Source organism: Oryza brachyantha, chromosome 12, assembly GCF_000231095.2.
Source record: "Oryza brachyantha chromosome 12, ObraRS2, whole genome shotgun sequence".
Taxonomy (NCBI): Eukaryota; Viridiplantae; Streptophyta; class Magnoliopsida; order Poales; family Poaceae; genus Oryza; species Oryza brachyantha.
In genome coordinates, this window is record NC_023174.2 from 13381672 (window position 1) to 13394966 (window position 13295).

The 13295-nt window shown below is 42.0% G+C and overlaps 1 protein-coding gene across 1 annotated transcript; it reads right to left on the minus strand.

Annotated features, from left to right (window-relative positions):
- Positions 1–2101: 2101 nt before the first annotated feature.
- LOC102700203 (auxilin-related protein 2-like) lies at positions 2102–8463 on the minus strand. Its single transcript, XM_040529262.1, has 8 exons — positions 7573–8463; positions 5184–6771; positions 4979–5099; positions 4788–4885; positions 4523–4588; positions 4214–4303; positions 3384–3560; positions 2102–2689 (listed from the first exon to the last, which is right to left on the minus strand). The coding sequence occupies exons 1-8, from the start codon at positions 8151–8153 to the stop codon at positions 2651–2653; spliced, it is 2760 nt and encodes a 919-aa protein (XP_040385196.1). The 5' UTR covers positions 8154–8463; the 3' UTR covers positions 2102–2650.
- Between the last annotated feature and the right edge of the window lie 4832 nt (positions 8464–13295).

The window sequence follows — 13295 nt, forward strand, 5'->3', positions numbered from 1 at the left end:
GTCATCGTCGTGTTTCAGATGTAAGGCTTCAGGGGTTGGTGGTAGCCAGATCTAACTAGTCACTAAGCAGTAAGCACCCACGACTCAACTATCACCAAAGGTTGTTCCCAATGTATCAAGGGCTAATCTTCGAGACAATGAGGATGCATCTGTGGCTATTGTGCCAATCAACCACTTTCTTCAACGAGGATGATATTGTGCGCTTCTGCTGCCTCCACATGATGTTAACGGACCCCATGGCGATGGACATTGCTTGCTCAAGTTTGTCGGTTGTTATGTTGATGCGTCTACTCGAGTTTGTTGTTATCTTTTGGAAATGCTAGTACTACAACGGCATTATCTGTAATGTTATTATCATATGCTTGGTTGGAAAATATGATGAGAGAGAAAGAGAGGAGCATTGTCCATGTACTATCATCATACATTAACACTGACTTTTATATTTTTGGCATGTTCACACCAGTTTTTCGTAGTATTGATGTTAACTGAGTAAAGTTTTTATATAGGTTTAATGACTCATAATTGGAATATGGTGGTGTTCATATTTTCTATGTTTACCATTATTACACTCCACCATTGCATTTGGAATTCATTGAACTGAAATCTTTGTGGTTTGAGCATGCCAAATTAAAGTGCAACACTAGATATTGGATAGAGTAGGCTGATTGGTTACCATGTGCCTACGAATAGAAAATGGTACCTCAGCTTTAAGGAATATATGGAGATGATTGAGAGAAAGAGAACGTCGTGTTAATATAGACAAAAAAAATTAGAAAACTAAGTAAAGAGGGGGAGGGGATTGATGTTGGTTGGCTGAGCTATTGGATATTTGTGAGTATGCCAAGCACTATTGTATCTTTTTTTGACATAAAAGCAGTATTGTACTTTAGTAAGCAAATGAGGTAAATAGTGAAAAGAGATGACATATTTGTAGGTAGCAGTAGCCAGGAGATTTGGAGGATGCGGATGGAAGGAGAAAGATGGAATTTGGTGATGTGCTACAAATTAGAGGGAAAAAACAGGTGTTTAGCATATACTCAATATAGTGATGACATAGCAAAATTAGCTCCATCTACAACTAAAACAATGCCAGCAGAATCACATGGTTGGACAAGGTACACCTTTCAAGTTTTTTCTAGACGAAAATGTCATACATTACTTGACACTTTTTTAATGGCAAAATCACAAAATTTCCTATTTACTAACCTTATGATTTGCTATGTGATTCGTAATCCTTTTCATCTCTAGTGAACTTTAATGTGCTCCTAAGTGATTAGGGTTTTAGGATTAAGGTGGGAGAGGAGGGAGTGGGGGTCATTAAATTCGAAGAGATGGTCAAGACAGTAGTGAAGTCACTTTAGTTGTGGGAGAGGAGGGGTGGTGGGCCGGTGTTGGTGATAGAAAACATGTTATTGAAGTGATTAGACGCGGTGAATGATAGTGAAGAGCCTAATAACAACAGCCACCCAACACAGGACATGGTGCGATAAGGACATTAGAGCTAGAGAAGATGGACGACGTTGACGTGAAATTTTACTCTAGTTTCCACGTATTTTTTTTTAAAAAAAAATCACAAACCAAGCTATCATGGTTTATGACCCTTAAGTATTATGTTAAAATATAACTAATTACCTTATATGACTACAACTTTTGTACGATGAATTATAGAACCCAACTTTAGATATAACGGTAAAACTCACATATATGGTAAAATTTAGCTGACAGAATAGCTTTATGAAACAATACAAGCATGATATTCAAAGGATATATGCAATAAAGCAACATGCCAAAACACCTGGTTTCTGTGCAACTTGAACTATAATACATGGATTTTGTAAGTTTTACTTTCTTTTAACGGAATGCCTACATGATCTGGGGACAGTAGTGGCTAAGGGGATAATGGGCCTAACCATTTTGCCTATAAAATTTAAATATCAAGTTTAAAATAGGTTGAAAATAAAATTGTATAGAGTTTTGAGCTAAAATTTTTTTAAGAATTAAATAGGATTGTGAAAGAACCATGGGCCTGGCCCATTCCCACCCCTAGTAGCAGCATGTGTTCCTCAAGGAACGTGCAAATAACCAAACGGTACAACAGAAGGGAAATCAAAATTCCAGATCAACTTTATACAAAATCACACAGGAATCAGAGGACATCCCCATTGTGTTCCAGAAGTTCACTATAAACAAGATAATTGAACTTAAGAAAGTGCCCATGGCATCAAACAGGCAGCATTCATGACCCATGTAACTAGATCTCTCCATGGTAAATAAACCCTGTGCCTAATCCAAAAACCACAACACTGGCCACCCCAATCCGCTGCTTCACGACCCTGGATAACAGAGCAAAAAGAGAGCTACTATACACCTACTGGATGCGGGTCCGTCGCAGGGCCACCACATGTAGCTGTGAAATTGTCATTTGAATCAACACATACAGAAGGGAGAAGGAAGATGAGGGTGTATAGTGAAACAAACAATATTGGTAATAACAATACAATTGTAATTATGGTCGAACTTTTGCTTCATCGTTTCATGGGTCCCCCGACCGACTGCTCCAGCTTTCGATTGTTCTGAGGTGGCGCTCCACCTAGACTGCCTCATGCAGGTGAGGATTGGGTGAGCGGGTACGTTCATTTGCAAAGGCCGTTTAGAAGAGTTCTTCAGAATTGAATTTGTTCCATGCCTCCTGTTTTGTGCAAGCATAGAGGTTTAATTAAAAGTTTATACCAACAGGATATAATGGGAAACACTAGAAAATTAAACTCTTTAACATCCCTGCACTTGGTAAAATGAAAAAAATTGAGTAATAGCTCCTTTTCTTTCTAAAAATAAACAAGACCCTAATATCAAAATTGTAAATAGAAATAAGCTAATGTATGTAAGATATGCTAGCCAGGGTACAGGCCGGCCATTACTAAGGTTTACATTAATTTGGCTGTGGGCGTAGGGCAGTACATGGCAGGTATACTTGTCCCTGCCACTAGGTGGTGTTCCAGGTGGACCAACCCAAACCAAAGTTATCTAGTGTTCCATAAATCATATGTAAACTGTCAAACCTTGGCACTTTCATTGTGAAACCATAGAGGAAGCCATATTAGCTCAATGGGCATGAATGGAATAATAAAAGAAATGATGTATAGTGAAAGCTCCTTAATATTCATCATTGACAGATAGTCTCCATAAAGAACCCAATGTCCTAAAAACTAAAATTGGACACATTAATGAGTCCTGTTAGGCTCTTTATATATTATATATGCAGACCCTAATTTCTTTACAATAAACTAAAAGGGAAATAAAACAAGGACGGATGAATACTGTTGTTAGTGTGAGGCACCATGATGCTATTATGGTTTGTAAATATATTTTGAGAGCACACACACCTTAAGGAGATCGAACACCTTCTCAGCAATATATTTCTGCTGTAGATTTGCCCCCTTTTGCTGCACCTTGTCAGGATGTATGCACAATGTTGCTTTTCTGTACACTTTTTTAACCGCAGCAGCAGTAATCAAGTCAGTAAGGGATACAGGTTGCCATCCACATTCTGGCCAAAGTACCTGTCCAAATAAACATATGAATTAATAATAGGAAAGACACAAAATTCTCTTGAAACTAGCTCTAAAATGATGCTTGGTGAACAATTAGTAGTCTTTCACAATTTCTATTAACTTAGTTCTGTATTATAGGTTGCGAGGAAGGAGCTATTGTATGCAGGTAATGACAAACTCGTAATAACACCAGATAAATGTTTCTGGTGGAAGACTTAAAAAAACAACAGACATTCAGCCCATCCAGCAATCTGGTCCTCGAGCTATCCAGCTTTATCACACTCAAACAGAAACGAGCGACCAAAACTATCTGATATCATCTCAATGCCATTGTTTTAGTCAACTCAGGTGAGAACAAAGTTTAGGAAAAGCTGCAGCTGGGATAACAATTACTGGAACCTGACAGCTTAACAAAATCACCTCAGCACTACACATGGACAGGAAATATTATGTGCTCATCATTGACCATAGTATAGGAGTACACTCTATTTTGTAAAAATATTGTGCTACCAAACTGATCAGTGAAAAATATGGCTCCCAGTAGAAACGTAAAAGAGTCATGCAACTTTCTTTACAAGAATAACACCAAGAAAATGAGCAGAAAACTGAAAAGAAAAGGAAAATCCATTCAATTCTTAGAAGCTTCAGGAATAAGGACTTACATATTGCAGAGTTGATAGCAATGCACGTAAATTGCCTTCTTTTCCAGCAGCCCATCGCTTAATCTCAAAGTCCATTGTTTCTGAAATTCTCTGGAATTAACACATACAAAAAAAAACAAATAAGATGATAGCAATAAAATAGTCATGTCTAACAGGACAAATAACATGCTTACACAGACAAGACCCACAACATTGCCAGTAAAGTATAAATAAAAATAAATGGAGACTAACCAGTATGACAAGCATTTATTAAGCACTAAAAGATTTAAAAAACAGGTCACTTGAAAGATAGAATGGCATATTACTTACATGTCTTTCTGCCTGCTCCCTCTGAACCTGCATATCCCGTTCATTCTTTTCAGCCAGGGCTTTTGCCTGCATACACAGTGAAGTTAATAAATGGCACTGCAACTCACATTCAGGCATCACAACTCTTCATAAATAAAAATAAATAGGAAAAAATAAAGTAAAACATAAAATCAGGAGCACACAATGAATTATCCACAGTTCCAAATTTATACTGCAAGTTACAAACAACTATTTATTTTAATTACTGAAACCATAGCAACATTACCGCTCGTTCGCGGGTCCTTTGATGCCGGTCAAACCTAGCACGTCTTCTTTCTTCAGTCTCTCCTTCAATTTCTTGAAATTCTTCAGATGATGTGGGAGCTACAAGAAAATAAATAAACCAAATGAGTTATTGCAAAAGACATATTACAAAACCTCGTATCTTTTCAGAACTGCCGCTTTTGGGATGTGTACCTCCTCCAAATATTGCAGATAGGTCATCAGCAATGTTTGTTGTTGAGGATGCCTTTCGCATAGATGCTGAAGCAGAAGTCGCTGCCCCTCTATTTTGAGTTTGAGAATTAAACATAGGGTCCTGAAATATCCACATTTAGTGAAACAATAACCCGGAAATTGCATTAAAAACATTTTTGGCAGCATGTTTTGGTAAAGTACTCACCACTGTTGGAGCCCTTTGCTTTGGTGCACTATTGGCTCGAGCACCCATACCAAAGAAGGATTCAAGATCATCTGGTTTACTCTGTTTTTCTCTTGCCGCTGCCGCCGCCACAGCTGCAGCCTGCCTTTCTTGAGCCTCAGCAGCTTGACGTTCCCGAACCTCAGAAGCAGCCCTCTCTACTGCTGCTCTTTCAGCTCTTCTCCTTGCTTCTTGCTGAGCTCTCTCCACCGCAGCTCTTTCTGCTGCAGCCCTATCCCTGGCTTGAGTTGCAGCCTTCTCCTTAGCTTCAGCAGCAGCCCTATCCTTCGCTTCAGCAGCCGCCCTCTCGGCCCGTTCCCTGGCCTCTACAGCAGCCCTCTCACGTGCTTCCTGCTGAGCTCTTTGAACAGCAGCCCGCTCTGCACGCTGGCGTGCCTCCCTCTCTGCTTTTGCACGAGCTTCTGCAGCTGCTCTTTCCCGTGCTTCCTTTGTAGCCCTTTCAACAGCTTGTCTAGCAGCCCTCTCTCTTTCTCTTTGTTTCTCAAGTTCCCTCTCCTCTTCAAATCGTCTTTGCTCTCTCTCCTTTTCCTCCCTTTGTCTCATCTCTCTCTCCCGTTCTAGTCTTTCCTGCCTCTCTCTCTCTTCATGATCCTGGGTGTTGAACCTTACTTCATCATCTTGTTCCTGCTGTTCTCTATTTCTGAGTTTTGCATCACGTTCCCTTTCCCGTACAACCTTGGCATGCTTGAACTTTGCCTCAGCTTTATCCATTGCTTCCTTCATAGCAGCTGCAGATGCTGCTGCCGATGAACTATGCTCAAATTCTTCCTCATTAAAAGGATCTGCATTGTCATAGGCAGACCTTTGAGACTTGCCCCTGGCAAAATCTTCCAGTTCATCTATTGAAGAAACACCAGCTTGATTTGACGAGCTTCTGTGATGATTGTAATTCTGGTTAGATCGCCGTGGATAATCATCATCTTTTCTTTTTGCTTGTGATCCATGTGGTTTTTGCTTAACTGCAAGTGGTGGTGGTGTTCTTGAAGGTGGTGGGGCACTAGTTGGCTGTGTGAAGAGGGGAATCTCAGAAACTGTAAGCCAGATCTCATCTTCAGACTCATCAGATCTTGGAGACTGGTCATCCAGGCCATTCCCGCTGTATTTCTCTGAACCAGAGGCACCAATGTCAACATGAACATCAGAATATCGAGCAGAATGTGACTTAGGAAAGATATTTTCAAAGTTTTCCACAGAAGGTTGTTGGGTTGTATTTTTTCTGGAAAAATTGTGTGCAGGACTTGAATCTCGGTCTTTGGTAGAGCCATTCCTATCTTTCAGATCATCATTCAACTCTGAGGTAAACAAAGGTTCTGATTTTGGGACTTGATTGAAAGTGCTCGAGTCCTCACATAGGCCACTGTCAGCGGTATTGTCATGTTTTTTTCCTTGAGGTTTTGCAGGCCTACCCAGTTCATCCAAGGGATCCGTGAATATCCCTGAAGACGTATGCTTTGAGGTTGAAGTCGTACCAAGAACATCAAATGGGTCACTTGCCATGCTTGTTGGCTTAGACATGGGCACATTCTTCTCTTTAGTTCCAACAGTCTCCCTGTGATTCAAAAAGGGGGGAAAAAGAGGAGGGAAAGTATAAAATTAACGGAAGTGAACATTTTTTAGAGAAAAAAATCTTCTGTAAACAAAGCAATTTTATAACCTCTTAGATATTCTTCTTGCATAACTCACTACATATTCCATCAGTATACTGAGTTATAGCAAAGAACTTAAGGTAATTTGCAGTCAAAACTGTGCGACCTCCGAGCCTACTCCATCCGATCATTAATACATGATGGGGGAACATTCACTATGAATCTACATGCAATCTAAATAAACCACAATAAACCTAATATACACTATATCATCCACATAACAGAATATAGGCCAAAGCAAGTTTGCCTTAGAAGGTGCACTGATAATCTCTAGGAAAGTACGGATTGCTTCGAAAAGCATGGGATATGTTCCTGGGCAATTTTAGTAGTAAAATCAATACCAATTAGAGCCCATAAACTTCCAACTTCCAATAAGTTTATCCACAAGATGTCATCGATACTCAATGGTCGATGCAGATCATAACTAATAGAAAATAGCCTATAAATTCAATTGCCAACTAGATTAGATATAATTATATAAACCATAAATGCAACTATTCCACATTAACAAGCTAAAATCTAAGTAAATGCAATATGAGAGTGCATAATTTGTCTAACTCAATTGAATTCTCCTATGGTTCTCTTGTTGCTGAGTCAGGCGCATACCGACAAAGCTTCCGCTTGATCCAAACCACTAAATTTACTCCTAGAGTGCACATGTAGACAATGTAACGCCCAACATTCCCATGCACAAAAGTGCTCACCTGGAGCGCATCGGGACCCTCCCGCCAAACCCTGGGATCAAATCATCAAACCCAGCCGATGTAGCTGCCAGCTCAGGCTTCCTCTTCTCCTCCTGCACCTCCTTCACCTCCGGCTTGCTCCCAAATCCCCCGAGCAGATCGTCGTATGCAGGGGGTGGCGCGTGGTTGCCTCCGAACACATCGTCAAACCGCGCCGAAGAGCTCTTCACCCCAGGAACCCCATCGAAGATGTCATCATCATAGACCGGCTTGTCAAACACCGGCATGGACGAGTGTTTCGGCTTGGGTGGCACCGCGGCGGCGGAGGGCTCCTTGAAGGAGTCAAAGATGTCGTCGAGGTTGGGCGAGGGCGCGCCCGCGCCCTTGGGAGGCGGGGCGGAGGGCGCCGCGGCCCCGAAGAGGTCATCGTACGAGGGCGCGGGCGGGGCGGTGGCGGCGGCGGCGGCGGACGCCGACGCGGATCTGGAGCTGGACCAGGCGGATCCGGAGGACGCGGCGGCGCGGGCCGCGGACATGGGCGCGGCCTTCCCCTGCGGGCGGAGCCCAAAGTCGCGGGCCAGGAGGCCCTGGAAATCGTCCATCACGGCCACAGAACCACGCGGATCGCCGGATCTGATTCCCTCCCTCCCTCACACAGCGCCCCCGCTTCCACCGAGCTTCCCACCGCGACAAAGAGGGAAGCGCGAGTACGCAAGAAGGTGGATCTGGGGAAGGAGGATGGGGTGATCGCGGACTACGACGACCCAGCGGCCGATCTGGGAAATGAGGGGGAGCACCCAGCGGCGGCGCCGGCGGTGGCCGGGTCGCCGGAGACGCCGCCGGAGAGGTCGCCGGAGACGGGACAGGAGATCGAGTCGAGGAGGAGGAGAGAGAGAGAGAGAGATGGGGAAGAGAGAGAGAGAGAGAGAGGTGGTGGTGGTGTCTCACGCGGCTGTCTTGGTGGGGTGTCTGGCGAGCGGGCCCGGGGGGAGCGGGGGTACGTGGGCGATATCATCGGGCTGCGTGCCACCCACTGCCACGCGGGGCCCACGTGGGAAGGCCGAGGCAGCGCTAGGTCTACGGGGAGACACTCCAGCTCGAGTCACTGACACGTGGGGTCACCTACATGTGGGTCCCGTTCGTCTGTGGGTGGAGGATAGTGCGGGGGAGTAAGCGCGGGACTGACTGCCAGCGCGTCGGTGGCGCCTGCTCCGTCGGGAGAGATACGCGCTATTGGGGGGGAGCGGGGGGGATTCGGTGCATGGGGCCCGGCTGGTGGAGGGTACGTGGACGGATGCGGTTGGTCAGGATCGGTGTTTGGTGTTGTGCGTGATGCGGCGTGGAGGTGATGAGGTGGTGGGCGAAGTGGATGGCCGACGGGTCCACTTTAACAAAACACAGAGATTTGAATAGAATTGTATAAATAAATACACAGGTGAATAAATTCTTGTAGAGTGTTAACATCTCTATTCATCGTTATAACAGGCTCAACCACTATCCAACATTATACCATGTTGCGGTTCTAATCCAAATTCAAATTAATCAAGTTATTAATGGTTTGACTAATCATAGTGAATCTGGTAGTTCGTCCTTAACCGTGGGCACGACTATTCGAATGGGTTAAATTTCGCTATTAACAAGGTCTTGCTGAATTTACACCATCTGAAATTCTATTTTTTCTGAGAAATTCTATGAAATTTCATTGATAAACATCTAAGTATAAGAAATACCATTAACGAGTGTGGGTTTGCCATCATACAAGCGACTTTGTCTAAGAAATATCATCGTTATTGGGGTTCCGTCCATATCTTCCGTTAAATACACCGTTCATACTATATTACTTATCAGAGAAATGTTGACGGAACCCTAACGACGATGATATTTCTTATACAAACTTGTTTGTATAATGATATTTCTTAGAACTCAAGCTCGTTGGTGACATTTCTTAGAATTAAGTGTTTGCCAATAGCATTTCTTAGATTTTCTCATTGTTTTTCATCTGTTGAACCATGTTGATAGTGCGATTTACTCCTCATCCTTGCTTTTGTAGATTACAGATTTGTTGTGGATGAGTACCTTCCTGTGGTTTGCAAATGGAGCCTTCAGCGGAGGGGAAGGGGTTGGGGAGATTTCTTATGCAGTTGATTAATCTTGCAAGGTAATTTGATTTGTTTCACTGCCTGACAATTTGGTGTGCCAGCTCGAAAAAATATTGAGAAAATTGCAAGGATACCATATTTACTATTTATATCATCTGCAATTGCCTGAATCTCAAGACGTTACTCAAACCAATCATATACTTTATTGAGATAGGTAACTAATCAGAACCCCCTCCGAGAACCGTATATGAGAATTTCATCTCGTACGGCTCAAGCAGAAACACACAAATTTTCAACGGATATTAGAAAAAAGGTTCAAAACTTCATCAGCCACTGGGTTGGGTATTATGCAAAATTAAAGATATGTCATCCTAACCCACATGTCATTGACTTATACGGGTCCCACATGTCATTGTGATACCAACGACATATCTCCAACTTTACAAAATTATAATGGCATGTTTGCAAGTTTCCCAAAAATATTGTGTGAACGCATACCTTTTTCTCTTTCTTTCATATTTATTGTTGTTCTAAAATCTTAGCATGGATAGCCATCTTACTTTATTAGTGTGAACATGCATAGACAAATTGAAGTGCTGGTTAGCTAAACACTAGATTAGTTTACTTAAATCAACCATTCAATATTGTTGGTATAGGGCCTCCTTTACCCATTCGCTCGAATATGCTTCAGAGGCATGCCGAGTCAATGTGACTTGGTGACATGTTCAGGCAATATGTCTCCATGGCATGTTGAGGCAATATGTCTCGGTGGCATGATGAGGCAATATGCCACGAGAGTGCTTCATGACAACATGCATTGGATCTGTGTTGGAATATGTAAATACTACCGATGTCTCTAGGTCCAGTTAGCAGGACCCCTCAAGGGAAGGCTCGAATGGGGCAGGAAGAAGGTTATCGAAGAAGGCAATAAAGAAGCTTGTCGGACAAGGCAAGAAAGATGCTTACCAGTGACGACTCCTGAGCATATTCTTACAAGATGCCTGGTGATCAGCACTTGAGTGCACTCAAGTACTTAGAATAGCTAGCAAAGTGGTCCCGAGAAGCCAAACACATTACACTTGTACCCTCAAGCTCTATTAGTAACTACCATGGGTATTTTGTTAATTGTACTAGATGAGTCCATGACTATAAAAGTCTGTATCTCTCCACTGTAAAATTCAAGATTAATAATATAAAATGTGCAACTAGTATTCGACTTTGTTGCATATACACTTGTCCGTGGCGTAAAGTAAAATATATTTTCATAGTATAATTATTTTATATTTAAAATATGGGGGCTGCTATTATATGGTATCCCGTTTTAGAATGGGCAACGTTACTGTACCGTCTAATGGTAGTGGTAATAATGTAGTAAAATTTATCTAATTATCTATTTTATATAAGTATATTAAATATTTTATTCCAAACTTTTGTAAGATATATTTGTTATTTTATCTATTTTAAAATAATATATGACACATAATTTTATCGTAGAGTTATATATTTTAGTTCTAATTTACCATTATAGAATTTTACTACACATACTAGCGGTTTAGTATAACAAAATCAGATCCGTTGGATCTAAACTAATGGACGACTCATAATTATTCGTGGGTACCTTAAGAAATCCTTTAGAATAAGATGATTAATGTGATGTACCGAACATAATAACTCATCGGTATTAGATTTGATATCACACTGAAATCAATTAATACACTCATTGTACCAGTTAATACTCGATTGACACGAACTAATACTAGTTTGATACCACCTGATATCAGAAACTATACGGGCTAATATTCGGTTGATACGAACTGATATTAGGTCGGTACCATCTGATACACTATTGGTAATACTTAGAAAGAAAAATTAAAATAAAAAAATAAAAAGGACGGGATAACTATGCGATAGTCTACACACAACATTACTATGTACATTCGTTACTATGTATATTTTGATGGGAACTAAACTAACCCGTTTCTAAAATAAGCATGAGACAATGTTCTATAGTTTTCCCTTAAAATATTGTTATATTTTTCTATACTTAATCAAACTTAAAGATATTTGATTTAATATAAATTTAAAGTAACTTACGATATAAAATGGAGAAAATATATTGATTAAACCAAAAAATACAAAGAAATCTAACCCTGTTAAACCCAAGTTAATTCTTATTAGTATTCTCTTCGTTCTTTGTAATCAACACAATATATTATTCATATTTAGACTTTTGATTGCTCATCCTTTGTTATAAAAGTTTATATATATCTCAATAAATCATATTATCAAAACACTTTCCACGCTAAATATTCCTATGCAACTTGTATTTATCAAAACATCGTAATTTCAATAATTTTATTGGTTGAAGTAAGGAACGGAGGCAGTAGCATTCTACTATTTCTCTTTGCTTAATTTCCTCGTGAAAGAAGCATGGAAGCACTTCGCACCGACTTGTAAATTGTATCAGCTAAATATAATTTTGTACAAGAATAGTAACATGAACATATTCACCTGTGCCATGATTGATTACTTTGAAAATTGAAGCTCTATTGGTTTTGTTCTGTTTAATTACAGACATGCCAAGAGTTTTGACAACAAAGGATTGGTCGAAGCCAACAATAGCAGTTCTTGATTTCAAGAAACATATTGAGAGAGGCCACGAGAGAGACGAAGGAGGGAGAGGAAGAAGCAGCCCTCCAAACCCGTCAAGGGAGTCAAATTGCAACAGTTTTAATAACTCGGGGTTGAAATATCGGGTTTTACGTCTTAGGATCATGTATTAGATTAGGACCACTTTTGAGGGAGTCAAAGTGTACTTATTATTCCTTCAAGCCCTCGCCTAGGACAAGTTTCCTTGCGTGGCCCACCGCAAATGGGCTGCCTTGGACCGAACCACTTGAGCGCATAGCTGTTCGTCGTCGCAGTTCTTTAAAAGCGCGAAGCATCTCGCGCTTCGTCGTCGTCCTTCTTGATTTTAAGAAACACATCAAGCGAGAAAGGCTGCGAGAGACGAAGGAGGGAGAGGAAGAAGCAGTCGCGCCGCGAGCGAAGAAGGAAAAGTTGCGCGTAGTTGTTCGCCGGCCGTCGCCATAGGCAGTACGGCGTCTCGTCAGTGGCCCGGTGAGGTGCTCCCCCTGCACCTGCAGCTGCTTTGGCTCCGCCACCTGAAGCCACGGAGGAGCCGAACCTCGTCGGTTTGCAGCTCGTGCCCGCCCTGCTGCAGGGGGCGGATCCTCCCTGCGCCACCTTGCTCGACCCATTTCAAGAGGGACTCTAGGCAGCAGCGGCTTCACAACCGCCACTGGCACCGGCGTCCGCCCTCACCGGCTTGGCGCATTGTTTCTTTGAGGCGGGAATACCCGCTCACCCATAAGACGATGAGCAGCTGTCGCTCCTCTTGTTGGGCACCATCCGCAGCGAGGAGGAGATCACGGTAGTTCGCAGCTATTTGTTCTAGCTCTGTTTCACTTTTGTTGGCGAAGGGTGGCCATCTCAATGATCGGAGACGTTCGACATGCGAAGTTTGACGAGCAAGAGGATGTTTGCATATTCTATTTGGATACATTCGGGCGAAAGCCTCTCCGACGACTGGCATGCAATCACGTATTCCACCGAGATTGTATTGACCATTACATCCTCCGTGGA